A 15671-nucleotide genomic window follows, 5' to 3' on the forward strand; every position below is an offset into this window, starting at 1 on the left:
CTCAATTCTGCTATAACTTAGGGTATTCACCTTTTCTCTGGGTCTCCATTTTGTCAGGCTTTTGCCAGCCTTCTTTAGGCTAAGAGGAAAATTTTGGAATCACTACCTGCTTCTTACTGTTTGAGTGTGGGTACGTGGTCCTTTGCCTTGGCCTTTTTGCATTCAGTTGGTTGCTCCTCAGTGATGCTGAGATACATAATCGTTTCTTCTCTGCATAGATTCTAAATCCATAGTTGTGTCCAAGATCAAGTGAGAGCTCCATGTGTGTTTCATGGCAGATTCTTCCCTAGACACTAACTGGCAGTTTAAAATTTGCCTGGCCACTTGATGGTGTACATCACTCATCTTCTCCCAGAGCTAGTGGCCTCTTGGTTCTGTGGAGCCTTTCTTCTACAACTGTCAGTCAGCTTATCAGGGACTGGGAATGTACCTCAGTAATAAGAGAAGTTGCTAGTACACACACAGGCAAAGGGTTCCATCTGCTAACTGCCCCCAACATTAAAATAGTGAAGTACCCTTAGGATCAAACAGGACAGCTTCTTGATCTTGGAAGACACTTTGCCAGGGACTTTATGTGGCTCTATGATGGAACTATGCATGCACAGGTGAACTAGATACGCTGTTTGCTTGTTTCCTCCAACAGTAAGGAGGGTGGGACAAGAAGAGGCTCAAGTCATTCCTCTGCTATTTCAGTTATTCATCAGATAACCCTCACATTGAAAGACTTAGAGAAGAGATATGCTCCCGTCTGGATTTTTACACTCTCCGTTTTCAGGCCGATTCTGGTACATACCATTGTTCACTTTATTCCTAGAGACTGAAGGAAATTAAAATGCTTCCCAAAAACTCTTCTGCGGTTTCACATTCTGAACACATTAGGGCTATGTCCCAGCATGGCTACTCACTTGGAAAATAAGTATTTATTGATTTACTTCTCTAGATGTTGAAGATGCCACAGTAAAAGCTAGACAAATAAATGCTAATTTCATAATCTTTCATTATATAGGTAGCTTGTCATGGAGTTTTGCCTATGATAAAATCTAGTTTATATAATTCCTATGCTAGTTTTACAGATGAGTGTATAGTTAGTTTTCTGTGTTCAAAGGGAAAACTATGGTTTGTGTACCATTATAATATGTCACTTGGTGACTTAGCAGAAAATTTATTTCTTGTAGTTCTAGTCATTGGGATATTTAAGAACAAGATTCTGGGTGGAGGGCGGTGGTGGTACATGTTGTCTTTAATTGCAGTGCTTGGGAGGCAGAGGCAGGGGGATCTCTTTGAGTACAAGGCCAGCCTGGATTCTAGGAGCCTGGATTATACCAAAAACCCTGTCTTGAAAAACCAAACACTAAACAAAAAAAAAAAAAAAAAAAAGAAAAGAAAAAGAAAAAAAGAAAAGACCAAGATTCCAGCGAGGTAGGATTTTTTGTGAGGCCTTACTCTGTAGGTGGCTGACATTTCATTGCCTTCTCACAGCACATGTTTGCACACATCAGGGAGAGCACGTGTGAGGGCATAAGGTAGCACTAATTCTGTTAGACGAGGCCTCGTGAATATGACCACATCTAACTCTGAGGATGATGAGAGGGAGTTCTACATCGTATAAACATCCCAGAGCGCTAAGCCTTTCTTGTGTGGGATGAAAGCAAAGCATATTCCTTGGTTTCTTGTCTCACATCTCCCAACTCTCCTCTTGCAGTGCTGAAGAGAACATAACTATTTTCTAGAACAAATACAGACCCATTTCTGTGGGTATAGCTGAAAATACTGGCTATACCTTAAGCCTAGACTCAGGCCACACACAGAGAAGACCCTTGCTCTGCTCTCTGTCTCCTTCTTGACTTTTGTTTGTTTGTTTGTTTGTTTGTTTTGTTTTGTTTTCTGGTTTTCTGGGATTTTGGGCTAAATGATTAATTCTAGAAATTGGGCTGTAGATTTGCGCATCTCCAGGTCTGAGAAATAGTGGTACTGAGGGGGGAGGGAGAGAAAGATAATGGGGCGTGCTACCTTCAGCCTTGCTTTGGTTTTCTCCCTCTTAGCGTGCCCGTCCACTCTCTGCCAGTGACGCAGAGATGAGAACCCTTGTGGCCTCAGCCCGGGAGAAGGCACCGGGGAAGTTAGGCGGCTCTGTGCTTGGCCTGTCAATGGAGGAGGTAAAGATCACTTTATTTCAGACCCTTGTGGGTTAACACAGGGCTCAGTGCAACTAGTGAGGGATTCCTAATACTCATGGCAACAAATTTGTGTTTTTCCCTGAATGGAGAAAGATTCTCTATAGGAGAAATTTCTCCCCGGAAAACCTCATAAATGATTTGATTCTTTGACACATGTTTTTGTCATTTGTAACTCTGCCTTTGTCTAATTGCTACATGGATTTCAGGTTTCAAAGCGTTCTCTTTTATCTTATTCTGTTCTTTCTTCCTCCAACATAGATCAAAGTTTTACGGAGGGTAAAGGAAGAGAATGACCGGAGAGGAGGATTTATCCGCATATTTCCTACATCTGAGACATGGGAAATATATGGGTGAGGTGACTGCCGTTTTGGTTTTTTTGTTTTGTTTTGTTTTTTTGTTTTGTTTTTTGTTTTTTTCTAAAGTTATATCTCAAGTCTGTATAGTGAGCTTGACTGTGACTCAGGGTTATTGCTTCTAATACGGTGCCTTTTGTACCTTCTTCAAAATAACAATTAATCCACAAACCAGGCATGATGATACATGCTTATAATTTCCAGATTCAGGAGGTAGAGGCAGGAGGTTCAAAGTCATCCTCTGCTGCATAGTGAGTTCAAGGCCTCCCTGGGCTCCTTGAGACCCTGAGTTCAGAGAGGGGGAAAAAAGACAAACCACCAATATTAATAAATCCAGGAACATGGCCATCAACGGTAATTAACCTACCTATGTATTGAAGCTCCCTTCCCCCCTTTTTTAAGATTCATTTTCATTATTTTTAATTACATGTACATGTGGCTGTGTGCATGTGACTATAAATGGTTTCATGAGCCAGAGACATTGGATTCTCAGGAGCTGTTGTTACAGACAGTTGTGAGTTGCCTGCCTGATGTGGGCGCTAGAACTGAACTCAGGACCCCAGGAATAACAGCTAGTGCTCTTAAACTCGGAGCCATCTCTCCAGCCCTCCCTCCCCATCTTTTATTCCTTGTTTTCCTCCTAACCAGTTCCCTGTGCTTAATTTTATGTTTTTCATCATCTTGATTTGAAAAGTTACTTGTTATTACTGTGTGTACCTAAACAATACGTTGGGGAGCGAGAGAAAGATAATGGGGCGTGCTACCTTCAGCCTTGCTTTGGTTTTCTCCCTCTTAGCGTGCCCGTCCACTCTCTGCCAGTGACGCAGAGATGAGAACCCTTGTGGCCTCAGCCTGGGAGAAGGCACCGGGGAAGTTAGGCACAATAACTCCATTTTAAGTGTGCATTTTGATAATGGTTTTTGCCAAATTAAGTCCCAATTGAACTACTCTACAACCACGATATAGGAGACTTCCTTAAGTCCTATGTGACCCATGGCAGTCACCCTCCATTGTAATCTCAGGCTGCAGGTGTCAACGGAGCAGCATTCTATCATTCCATGTTTTCCAGGAGTGTTGATACATGTGGAGTCATACACTATGTAATTTCTACACTTGGCTCCTTTTTTTTTTTAGCACAGTATTTTTGAAGTCCAAGCCTGTTGTCATATGAAGCAATAATCCATTCCTTATTCCGATGTACTGTTTGATTGTGTGACTCTTATCACAGTGTCTCTATTCATTGATATGTTCATTGTTTGGCTGTTGTGAAGAAAACCCCTGTGGGTGTCCGAGGACTGTGCCTTGTGTGCCTTAAAATTTCATTTCTAGAGTAGAATTAGAGAAGTCATTGACCAGTGGTAATAAGCTTTTACATTTTCATTCAAGATATTGAAAAGTTCTAGTTGGTCGCTTTCCTTACCATCACTTAGTGTCACAGAGCTTTTTCAACTTGGGCAGACTAGTGCATCTCTATGGTTAAATGATTTGCTAAGAGGGATAACAGTATTGGGTATATCACCTGCAGTTGGTACTTCTTTTTATTAGTGTGTTACCAAAGACTTTGATATGTTTGCGACAAGTCCTTTCTTGGAGATGTATGTATATAGAGATGTATATATTCATGTACCCATATATCTACATAGTATTTCCTCCAACCTGTGACTAATTTGTTCATTTTTATAAGAATGGCTTTTGTTAAAGCTTAGCTATTTTGTATTTCTTTTCTATGAAATATTTGCCACTTTCTGTGGTGCAAAGCCTTTTTCTCTTGTGTTTCCAATAGGAAGTTTTGTTAATTTAGACTTTATATGAGGTCTGTAATATGTTTTGAATAAGTATAAACTTCAGGCTATATTTCTCTTTAGTGATACCCCACACATTTTGATTGTTGTGTTTTGTTTTTATCTGTTTAAAATATTTTCTCATTACCCTGTTCATTTCTTTTTGGGTTATTTAGAAGTATGTTTGTTTTAAAATATTTGGGGTTATTTCCAGAAATATTTTAGTAAATGATTTTTCAGTTTACTTCTGTTGAGGTCAGAAAATATCATTTGTAAAACCTGAGTCTTCGAATTTACTAAAATTTCTTATGTGGCTCATTGTGTCACATGGAAAGTGTATGTTGGAAGGGTGTCTGCCCTGTGGCTGGATGGGCTGCTTCAGGAAGGTGAATCAGGCCACAGGGCCTGTGCTCTTAGCTCAGCCATCTTTACTCCTCTACCAATTGTTGAGAGTCTGTCTGGAAGTTTACAGCTGTCCTTAGTGACATTCACCATTTCCTTTTGGTTCTGTCCATTTTGCTGTGTTCTCGAACTCTAGTGTTGAGGGTACCATCAGGCTGTATCTTCATAAGAAACAGGCTTCCTCCCTGTTAAGAAATATTCTTTTTTCCTCATAATGAAACCTTTCTGTCTGTCTGTCTAATGTATTTATTCTGAAGTTTACTTAGTGTGCCTTAATATACTCTACTTTTACTTTTTCTTGTAACTGGTATTTTTCTATTGCTTTGTCTCACAATTTTTGTTTTTGTTTTTGTTTATGGAGACAGGGTGTATCTCTCTATACCTCCCTGGATGTCCTGCAACTCGATCTGTATCAGGCTGGCCTCCAACTCACAGAGATCCGCCTGCCTGCCTCCTGAGTGCTGGGATCAAAGGCATGCACCACCACCAGGAGATTTTTGTCTTACAATTTAAAAATCAAAAAAATTAAAAACATGACTGATTTTATCTAACAATGTTTCTAAACAAATGATGTTTAGAGGTTAGAATGGCCAAGTCTCATGGTTACTTTTGGTGATAGAAACACCTAAGATGTCTCCCACTTTGCAAGAATATTATTACCTATGGTCATCATGCTGTGTAGTAGATCTGCTAACCTTACTCCCTAACTATGAAAGACTCTTATTCTCACTACTCTGCTTTCTAAGTATGATGTCAGACTTCTGTTTGGATTCTGTATAGGAGTGAGTAATACAGCATTTGTTTTTCTAAGTCTTACTTCATCCACATTTATGGCCTCCAGGTTCATCTATGTTGTTGACGATGACAAGATTTTGTTCTTTCTATGGTATGACAATATTTACTCTGTAGGAACCACATTTTCTTCATCCATTCCACTTTTGATGGAATAATTAGATCAACTCTATATTCTGTTAATAGTGTTTCAATAAATGTGAAAATACAGGTATGTTTTGCTGGATCACATTATAGTAGTTCTTATTGTTAATTTTTGAGGGATTTCCATGCTCGTTTCCATAGTGATAGTTTACATTCCCAGCAATGCATTTGAAGGATTCCTTCTCTTTTTTCTGCATCCTTGCTAGCTTGTTTAATCTTTTGTCTCTGTTTTTCTTTGGTGCACTTGGGGTATAAAGCACTTGGGGCCATGGTTGTATCCTTGAGATGAGTCTTACATGCTCGCTTCGTTTTAGTTTTTTTAATGTGCTTTGAGTTCAGTGTGTTGAGGGTTTTTGCATTTCCTCCCTCCCTCCCTCTTTCCTTCCCTTCTGTCTTTCCATCCATCCTCCTGCCCATCCTTGCCTGGTTTTGACATTAGGACAATACTGACCTTGTAGAAGGAATTTAGACGTATTATCTTCTCTAATTTCTCTCTCTCTCTTTGTTCGTTTGTTTGTTTTTGGTAATTGTTTGAGATCTTATATTAGTACAGACACCAGGACCTAGGTGGTGTTAGCAGTGGTTTCCTCCTCCTTCTCTTTTTCTTTTTAACTGAAGACTTTATTACTGATTGAATATCTTCATCTTTTATTTATCTGTTCATATTTTTATTTGTTCATAATCAAATCTTGGTATGTTGTATGTGCACAAGACCTTACTCATTTTTTCTAGATTATCTGGTTTGTTAGAGTATAATTGTTCTTTAATGGTTTCTTATCCTTAGAATTTAAAACAATATGTGTTTGTTTGTGTGTTTCTATTTGGGTTTGTGCACGTGAATGTGGGTCCCTGCAGAGGCTCAAAGAGGGCTTTGGCTTCCCTAAAACTGGAGTTACAGGTCATTCTGAGCTACCTCATGTGGGTGCTAGGGACCAAGCAGGGGTCCTCTGTAAGTGCTCTTCATTGCTGGGCCACTTCTCCAGCTTCAGCATCCCCCCACCTTTTTCTGAGGCAGGGTCTCATATGCCCAAGCTGACCTTAAACTTGCTGTATAACCAAGGATGACCTTGAACTTCTGACCTTTGAACTTCTGCCTCCTGAGTGCTTGAATTACTGGTTTGAACCACTAGGCCCAGTTTATGTGGTGCTGGAGATGGAATCGAGAGCTGTGTGCATGCTCCCGCTGGCCGGAGGCTCCAACAACAGCTACATCCCAGCCATGATCCTTTGCATCTCTGTTAACCAGTATGATTTCTCCTTTCATCTTATGTGTGTGTGTGTGTTGTTTTGTTTTGTTTTGTCTTGTTTAATTTGAGTCTTCTTTGTTTTTTCATCAGTCTAACTAAAGGTTTATTGATATTATCTTAGAAAAATCATCTTGGGGCTGGAGAAATAACTCTGCAGTTAAGAGCACTTGTGGCTCTTACAGAGGACCCAGGTTCAATTCCCAGCACCCACATGGTGGCTCACAACCATCCGTAACTCCAGTTCCAGGGGATCGAGTGCCCTCTTCTGACCTCCATGGGCACCAAGCACGTGTGTGGTGCACATACATACATGTAGGTAAAACATACATAAAATACAATGAATAAATTAATAAACATTTTTTTAAAAGTCATCTCTGCTTGTTGGGAAAGGAAGGGTTTCATGGGAAAGGATGAAGGATAAGAGGGTAACAGAATGGATATAGTCACAGTATTCTATGCATATGCATGAAGCTGTGAAAAAGTAAATAAAAATTAAAATCAAACAAAAAGAAAATATATAAAGTAATTAAAGAAAACAACTCATTTCATTGATATTTGTATTGTTTATCTAGTTTTTTTCTTGGTTATATCATTTATGTCACCTTTTGATTAATAAATTATCCTACCTCTCTGTTATTCCTCTAGTGACAATGTATTTTGTTTATTGCAAAATACTCTTCAAGTAATATATTATTTAATGTATAAAATAGGGCCTTAATAACAATAACATTTCTGCCCTTCTTGTGTTATTGTTGGTATGAGTTTTGCTTCTAAAACACCCATGGTACTACATTGTTATTTTTGCTTGAAGAGTCAGTAAAAATGTAAGGAAAATTAAGTCTTCTCTTTATATATCCATTGCCCTTTTCCATAGTCGTCACTGTGTTTCCAGCTGAAGAACTTCCTGTTTCAGGATTTGGTGTGTTCTGCACAGCTCCAATGGCAACACATTGTCCCTTCCCACTTCTCTGCAGATGCTTTTGTTTCAACGTTTGAAAGATTTTCTTGACATGTTGTAGATAGAATTCTAGATTGGCACTGTCTTCTCTAGTATTTAAAAAAGGTCTTTCGTCATCTCCTGGCATCTTATTCTTAAAAGGACTATGCAGTGTCTGTCGTCACCTCCTGACATACTTATTATTTTGCTCACAGTGCTGTCCTCGCCTTCAACTTCCTTCTAAGGGTGTGGGGTTTACGTTTGTCTGTGTGAATGTGGATGCTTCCACACGTGAAGACCTGCATGCAAGGCCAGAGACCAATGCCAGGTGTCTTTCTTGATCATTCTCCTCCTTATTTTATTAGGGGTGGGGGCAGTGATTGTGTGTATGGCACAGGTTGTGGGAACATTACAGGATGGTTGACAGGGATTGATTCTTTCTACCAGTTGGGTCCCAAGGATAGACCACAGGTCCAGGTGGCAAGTGTGGTAACCTGCTGCACCATCTCTCTGGCTTGCTTGTCTGTATTTGAGACAGGGCCTCATTGATGGAGCTCTTCAGTTTGATCAGGCTGCCTGGACAGTGAACTCTAGGCATCTGTTTTCATGCTCAGCACAGGTGTTACAGGTATGCACCACTGCCCCAACCTTTTTATGTGGTTTCTGGGAAGCCTTACTCAGGTCCCAAGTTAACCAACAGACACTTTACCAACTAGCCATCTCCACAGCACCAAGATTATTTTTTTTTTATGACTGCTTTCACCTGTTTGACTGTGGTATGCCATCACCATTTATTTTTGTCTTTAAGGCCAATTTTCTTTTGCAAGGTCAAGTTTCTTATGTCTGCAGCATTGACTTTTTTGTATGTAGAATTCTTATTTATATTCTTGTTTCCCTCTTTTTTTAAAATTTCTTTTAGACCTTTGTGCATACATTGTAATACTTTTAGTAAATAACTGTCCTGGAACTTGCTCCATAGACCAGGCTAGCCTCAAGCTCGAGCTCAGAGATCCACCTGCCTCTGCCTCTCAGTGTTTTGGTTTATTTGTTTGTTTGTTTGTTTTACTCCTGTCTGTCATTTCTGAGTCTATTGACTGGTATTCCTTTATTTTATGGCAGTGGTTTCCTAATGCTGTGACCCTATATAGTTCTTCATGTTGTGGTGACTCCCAATCATAAAATTTATTTTGTTGCTTCTTCATAACTGTAATTTTGCTACTGTTATGAATTGTAATGTTAATATCTAATGTGGAGCATATCTGATATGTGGCTCCCATGAAAGGGGTAATTTGACTCCCAAAGGGGTCGCAAGCCACATGTTGAGAACCACTAGTTTCTGGGATACACTATTCATGTGTACAGTAGATTTTGATTAGATGCTATACATTTAAATGCTATATAGTTAATGTTCATATTTCCTTGCCCACTTTAAACCCTGTTTAATGCGGTTAAATAAGGATCAGGATAAACAAATAGGCCGAGTAGATGTTTATTCAGGGAGAAATAACTTACAACCTAAACAGATAAACACCAGCAGGCTCCACAGGATGCTCTCCTCTCTGTGACCGCCAGCAAGAAAGCATTCCCCCGACTCCTCCTCAGACCTCCTTCCACAGGTCACTTCCGCCCCTGGCTCCACCCCTCCAATGGGCGTGGTCAGTGCTACAGAAGGCCGACAAAGTGAATATCCCACTACACCTGTTCAAGTTTTTTGTTGAGGCACTTGAGTTATTTGTAGACCATCATAATCTTTTCCAGCCTGCAAAGTTAGGGTTCCCTTAATTTAAGCCCAGCATATATCTACGTCAAAAGACACCTTTGGCGTGTCTGTGAAGTGACCCAGCTTTCAAGAAGATCCCCGTATTCTGGCAGCTGGAACTCCGTTTTTAGCTCCCTGTGAACTGTGGCAGTCTTTGAGGTACATTAATTTTGCTTGTGCTTTACTCTGATTGTTGCCTTTTGCTTGGCCCAGAGGACTTTTACCTTCTGCCTGAGCAAATTGGTATGTACCCCAAAACTCAGGGGGCCTCTCATCATTATCATCAGATTCTTTTTCTCATACATAGCCTGCTCCTCTTCAGTCCCTTGCCCTGAAAATTCTAGATGCTTTTTATAACTTTGATCTAGTCTTTTCATCCTAGAGACTGTGGGACTCCACTTGAATTCCCCTTGTATGATGCTCTGGAAATTGCCTCAAGAGAAGCTGTAAGATTGAATTCTGCTACCTTCCACTAATAAGAACCACCACCCCCATGCCACCCTTTGCTTAATGTCTGAAGATAGTTGTTTCTATATCTTGTACACTTTTCCTACTTTGGTGCCAGGAGAGCGGGGCATGTAGCAGCTCTGCTCTCGTGTATAGAAGCAGAATTTTGTTTGATTGCTTTTGAACATTTTCCAGGCAGGAAGTGTGTGTTCCATGTAATCTTGCTCGTTTCATTAAGCACATTATCAAGATTCGTGTAGCTACAGCTCATTCCCTTTCAGTACCTTTCTCCCTTGAAAAACTGCTATTAATTTCTCATGATGGACATGTGTCTTCTTTCTGGTCCGTAACTGTCAAAGACAGCTATGCTGTTGTCATTCTTGAATGTGTCTTCTGGACATGTATCGAGGAATGGATTGCATCATTCAGCTTTTCTGGAATAAGTGCTCTTGGAAACATCGTGTGACAGGAAGAACAAAGCAGGTCAAACAAGGAACCCTGTAGACTCAGGAGTGCTCCTGTCAAGGAAGGCTTTGTGCAACAGGGTGGACTTGAGCAGCCATTATTTTAGGAAGGTTCCATTTAGAGGCAGTGGGTGTGTGGAAGATGTGGGATGAGAAAGGTTCTAGGAGACCCATCTGGCTGGTGTTGCACAATTGCATTCCACAGCTATGTAGAGAATGAATGAATGAATTAGTGGCACAGATTACCCAGTTTCTGAAAGTTTGCATGTCTCCCTCTCTGGGACAGTTGGACTGACAGCTCTCTCCAGATTCTGTTGTTGTTCTTGTCTGTGCATATGATTTCTTGGTTAGTTTTCTTTTTACCTTTCAGAGTGACATTTTGAATATAGTGTATCTCCCCTTATTCATCTAAAAAGGAAATGTTGTCTTCTGTTTTCTAAGTTAAATCCTCTTTATTCTTGTTTTATTCTACTTAGTCTTACTCTGATTGTTTATCACTTACTTTGAGCAATCATTCCTCATTTGGCACTTGAGAAATAGTACATAAATATTCTATCAATTTTGTGCTTGATTTGTGGTTTTATTTCTGTCTTTTTCCTCTTTAACGAAACTTAAGAAATAATTTGGTTTCTTTCTTTGTCCTTCAGGTCCTACCTTGAACACAAAACCTCCATGAACTATATGCTGGCAACACGCCTATTCCAGGACAGGTAGGAATTTGCACAGCTAAATGTTAAGAAATAGATATATAAGGAGGGTAGCAGCTTTATCAAAGTCTTCATGCAGGGCCTGAGGTACAAAAGGCCTTTGACAAAATCCATCATATAGCTCATTTTCCAACATCCATAAGCAGCTCTCAGTGTTTTGTAATATTTGTAAAAGCCGAAACTAAGTCATGGAAGTCTCCTGAGCAGTCTTACCAGGGGCCCATTTCCCTTCTTCTTTAAGGTCCTTACTCAGCACCTTTTGCATGCTGTTTGTTCATCCTTCCTTCTTCTACCCCTCCCTCCCTCCCTCCTTCTATTTCTCCCTCCCTTCCCTCCCTCCCTCTCTCCCTCCCTTCCCTCCCTCCCTTCCCTCCCTTCCCTCCCTTTACTCCCTCCCTTCCCTCTCCCTTTCTCTCCCTCCCTCCCTTCCCCCTCACTTCCCTCCTTCTTTCCTTTCTATAGAAAGGCTTTATTTTGGCTCACAGTTTGAGAGGCCAGTTCATCACATCAGCAAAGCCACAGAGGCAGGAGTGCGGGGCATCTGCAGTCAGGCAGGAAGCAGAATGCTCCAGGCTCAGTTTTCAATGGTGTAGTCATCTGGTTTTCAGGAACAAAAGCTTTACTGTCTCAGAAGACAAAGAGGGTTCATAAATGGCCAAGTAAACACATAGGTACAGATGCCCGCTGGTAAGTGCATTGTCAGGGGAGTTAGGAACTGATTGATGTTAGCAGAGTCTGGAATTCAGATGGCTTAGCTACCAGGGCCGCTTACCCCTGTGGACGCTTGTAGCCCATGCAGTATAACCACATGGTACAACAGTTCAGTAATTGCTAATTTTAATGAAGTGCCTTAGTTGTTTGAAGAGAGTCTCTTTATTTTAATGATATGTCTTGTTTTCTGAGTAAGTTTTAAAATAGATACCCAGACTTCAGCCATTTCTTGCACTTTCTTGGTTTTCATAGGAAATTGGATTTGTACTTTGCAAATCTGTGTATTTGTGGTGAGTAGAGTTCAGTAACCATACACATAGCCTTTGATGATCCTTAGATTTGTGTGGAAGACAGCCCTAGATCTTTGCAGGCAAACTGGATTTTGGACAGATAACTTTGCCAAGGTTTCTTTATTGTGCAGGTCAGACCCTTCAGCAGGATTTGTCCTGCTATGTCAATTGTCAGTACTCTGGCTTTGCATCCCACTACCTAGTCATAAATCTTTCAATGGGAATAGCCTCCTTCCTCCTTCTGATTCTCTGCAACACATTTTGTTGTATTCTCTATTTCCTCTTTTATTCCTTTCATCTCATATCTTAGTTTTACATGCCTGGAGATTTCTTTTCTGTGGTTTCTTTGAGATGGGCTCATGTTAGAGCCCAGGTTTGCCTAGAGCCTCACTTGAACTTATGGAGAGCCTGCCTTAACGTCCTACCTACTGGAATTAAGATGTGAGCTATCATGCCTGACTTCTTGAGGGTTTCTTATACTTTGTCTTCTAAAACTCTAAAATAGTTTCTAGCTCCGTTGATCACAGGCAGGAGGTACTGAACTTTTTTCCTATTGGGAAAGTACAACTTTCATATCCAGGAACTATTTGTGCTTTTGACTAGCTTTCTTGTTTTATGCATATATGTCTTTTCAAACCTTTTTGTTTTGAAATCTTTTCAGCTTCTCCATATTCATTCTTTCCATCTAGAGAGCAAATTTTACTACCAAGTAAAAAACTATGTATTTAAAAAAAATTCTATTTCTTACTATCAAGTATCTGCATATATTTGGTGAGCTTTGATTGTCCAGTCATGTTTAGAAGTAATCCACTAGCTTCTTAAAATAGGCATTTGCACAGGTTTCCTTCCAAGATCTATTCTGTTTCTGAACAGACATAGACTGCATGCTTGACTCTGGATCTTTCCATTCTTGGGTTTTTCATAAGGGCTAAAGAAGGCACAGCAGGCCAGTTGGAAACCTAGCCTAGCCATAATTATGAAACATTTTGTTTGGAGTGAGGAATGAAATTGTATAGTATATTTGAATGGGCAGGGTGTTATATACCTGTAATCTTAACACTTGGGAAGCTGAGGCAGCAGGATCAAGATTTTGAAACCAGTGCTACATAGTGTGACCATATCTCCAAAAAGAAAACAAAATATTTCTTACTCATTAGTAAAAACATAGCTGCAGCCTTGCCAGCCACCACAGTGAGCAGTATCTATAGCATTTAAAATAGTTGCAACGAGAAGAAAGTGAAGTTTCTCTTGAAAATGAGCTCTAATAACCCTTCAGTATGCTGCACATGGTGGCCCATGCCTTTATTCCCTGCATTTTGGAGGTAGAGGCAGGTGGATCTTGGTGAGTTCAAGGCTAGCCTTCTTTCCAGGCTAGGTGGGATATATAGTAACACCTTGTCTTTAAAACAATAATAACAACAAAAAGACATTAATAAGTGTTTTCCTAAGTTTATGTGGATAATATTTAATTAGACTTCATCATGTAAGTTAGCTTATTTCTGTAATCTTTTTGTATGTTTCAGTTAACACCTGTTCCATATAAACTTCCTAGAATTTTTTAAGAAAACAAATTTCCCCATTTAGCAAAGAATGTTTCTATCATCTATTCCAGTAACCTTTTAAAGTCTTACCTCCAGGTTCCCAAACCAACCACTTCCCAGTCAGGCCACATTTTCTTGCTTTTCATACCTCCATATCCTTTACTTGTGATACCTTCCATCCATCCCTAAATAGCTCTAGCCAAGTCTTCTGTCCTTCGGTCAGCATTACATTCCTGGACTGGATTAAAAGTTCCTTCTTATTGACTTTATCTGTTGGTCCTTTTGAGTGGGTGCTTTGTTGTGTTCATCTTTGTCAGGATAGATAAATATGCTCTGAAAGAAATGAAATGTGTTCATTCCAAATCCTCACATCTTCCACTAAATTTCTTCTCTCAATCTGAATTGTTTCCTTCACACATTAAATTGTTATTGTCAATTTCAAACTGATTATTCACTCATTTCTTATAGGTTGGATTTTCCACCTTTCATCCCTTCCCACAACTCTTCTGTTAACTTTGGCAAACAGTATCTTACCTAGTGTACTATTGTTTGGGCAATAGTTTTTTTGTTTTGTTTTGTTTTTTATGTTTTTCTTTTTTAAACACTGACTGCAAATTAGTAACCCAAGGGGATCTTTTAAGTGACATTTATACCCTTGCCCCTTCCCTGGAGGGAAGTGGAGTTACTTGTTAAAAGCTATCTATGGGATTTTACTTAGAGAGGCCATGATTATAGATCTCTGGAGATGGCCATTGTCTGAGCTTTAGTCATTTTGAGTTCCCAAGTCCACTCTTATCAAGACACTAGCAGAATAGGAAGGTACAGGAAAGAATAAACAAAACATCCTTGTGAAATTTTAACTCTTTCACTTGATTCCCTGTAAATACTATCTATATTATTTTTGCCTTTTAAAAAATACCGCAATTTATATGCTATGTGTCTCCATTAATGTGACACTTTTGAAATGACAGAGGATTTGATTGAACAAGTTAATGGAATGATAATTGGCTAGGAAGTATGCATAGTAATGAAATGCCAACAATGGTGGCTTCATGGTGAGTATTTAGTTGTTCAGTATCGTGTGGTGGATGCATTAATGTTACAGCGATGTCTTAGTTTGGGTTTCTATTGCTGTGAAGAGACACCATACTGTGGAAACTCTTATAAAGGAAAAGATTTCACTGGGGCTTGCTTACAGTTTCAGAGGTTTAGTCTATTATCCTGGTTAAACATTGCACTATACAGGCAGACCTGGTTTTGGAGAAGGACCGTCAGAGTTCTGCATCTTGATCCATAGGCAGCAGAAGGAGAGACTGTGCACTGGGCATAGCTTGAGCATCTATGAGACCTCAAAGCCCACCTCCACAGTGACACTTCCTCCAATAAGGCCACACCTCCTCCCACAAAACCACACCTCCTAATAGTGCCACTCCCTACGGGTCAAGCAGTCAGGCACAGGACTCTGTGGGGGCCATTCCTACTCAAATGTTAAAATGATGATAAAATTGTGCTGAGCTACATATAGGAAGGAGTAAGAGTCAGACTGTGGAACATCCAGCACCCCCAGTGTTAAGTGTGGAAATTGAATTAGAAGGATATGTTTTTAAAGGGAAAGCAAAAGCCTGTTTAACAGGCATGGTTGGTATTTAACTTTTGGACTGTCTCCTTTAAAAAACAAAACAAAAACCAAAAAACAGGTCTTTTTTTTCTTTTTCTTACTTGTGGAAAGTCTTATTTTTGATGAATAGTGTTTGGAACACCATGAGAATGGAACTTGGTTTCCTATTCTGAAATAATTTATGAAAACAGAAGCTCTGTGGTAGATCTAAACCCTGAACTCCAGGGTAGACCTTCCAAGCCCTGACCATGTGAAGGATATAGAAGTATCATCTCCTGCTCATCTACACACACACAGGCAC

At 39.9% G+C, this 15671-nt stretch overlaps 1 protein-coding gene across 11 annotated transcripts in view; it reads left to right on the plus strand.

Moving 5' to 3' along the window:
• Positions 1-15671, plus strand: part of Ttll5 (tubulin tyrosine ligase like 5) — a 228348-nt gene that overhangs the window by 69202 nt on the left and 143475 nt on the right. For all 11 annotated transcript variants that reach the window (XM_051196360.1, XM_051196363.1, XM_051196362.1 and 8 more), the window contains 3 exons: positions 2043-2156; positions 2436-2527; positions 11151-11213. In XM_051196360.1, coding sequence (XP_051052317.1) covers positions 2043-2156; positions 2436-2527; positions 11151-11213 — 269 coding nt within the window. The remainder of the gene's footprint in view (positions 1-2042; positions 2157-2435; positions 2528-11150; positions 11214-15671) is intronic.

Source organism: Phodopus roborovskii, unplaced genomic scaffold, assembly GCF_943737965.1.
Source record: "Phodopus roborovskii unplaced genomic scaffold, PHOROB, whole genome shotgun sequence".
Taxonomy (NCBI): domain Eukaryota; kingdom Metazoa; phylum Chordata; class Mammalia; order Rodentia; family Cricetidae; genus Phodopus; species Phodopus roborovskii.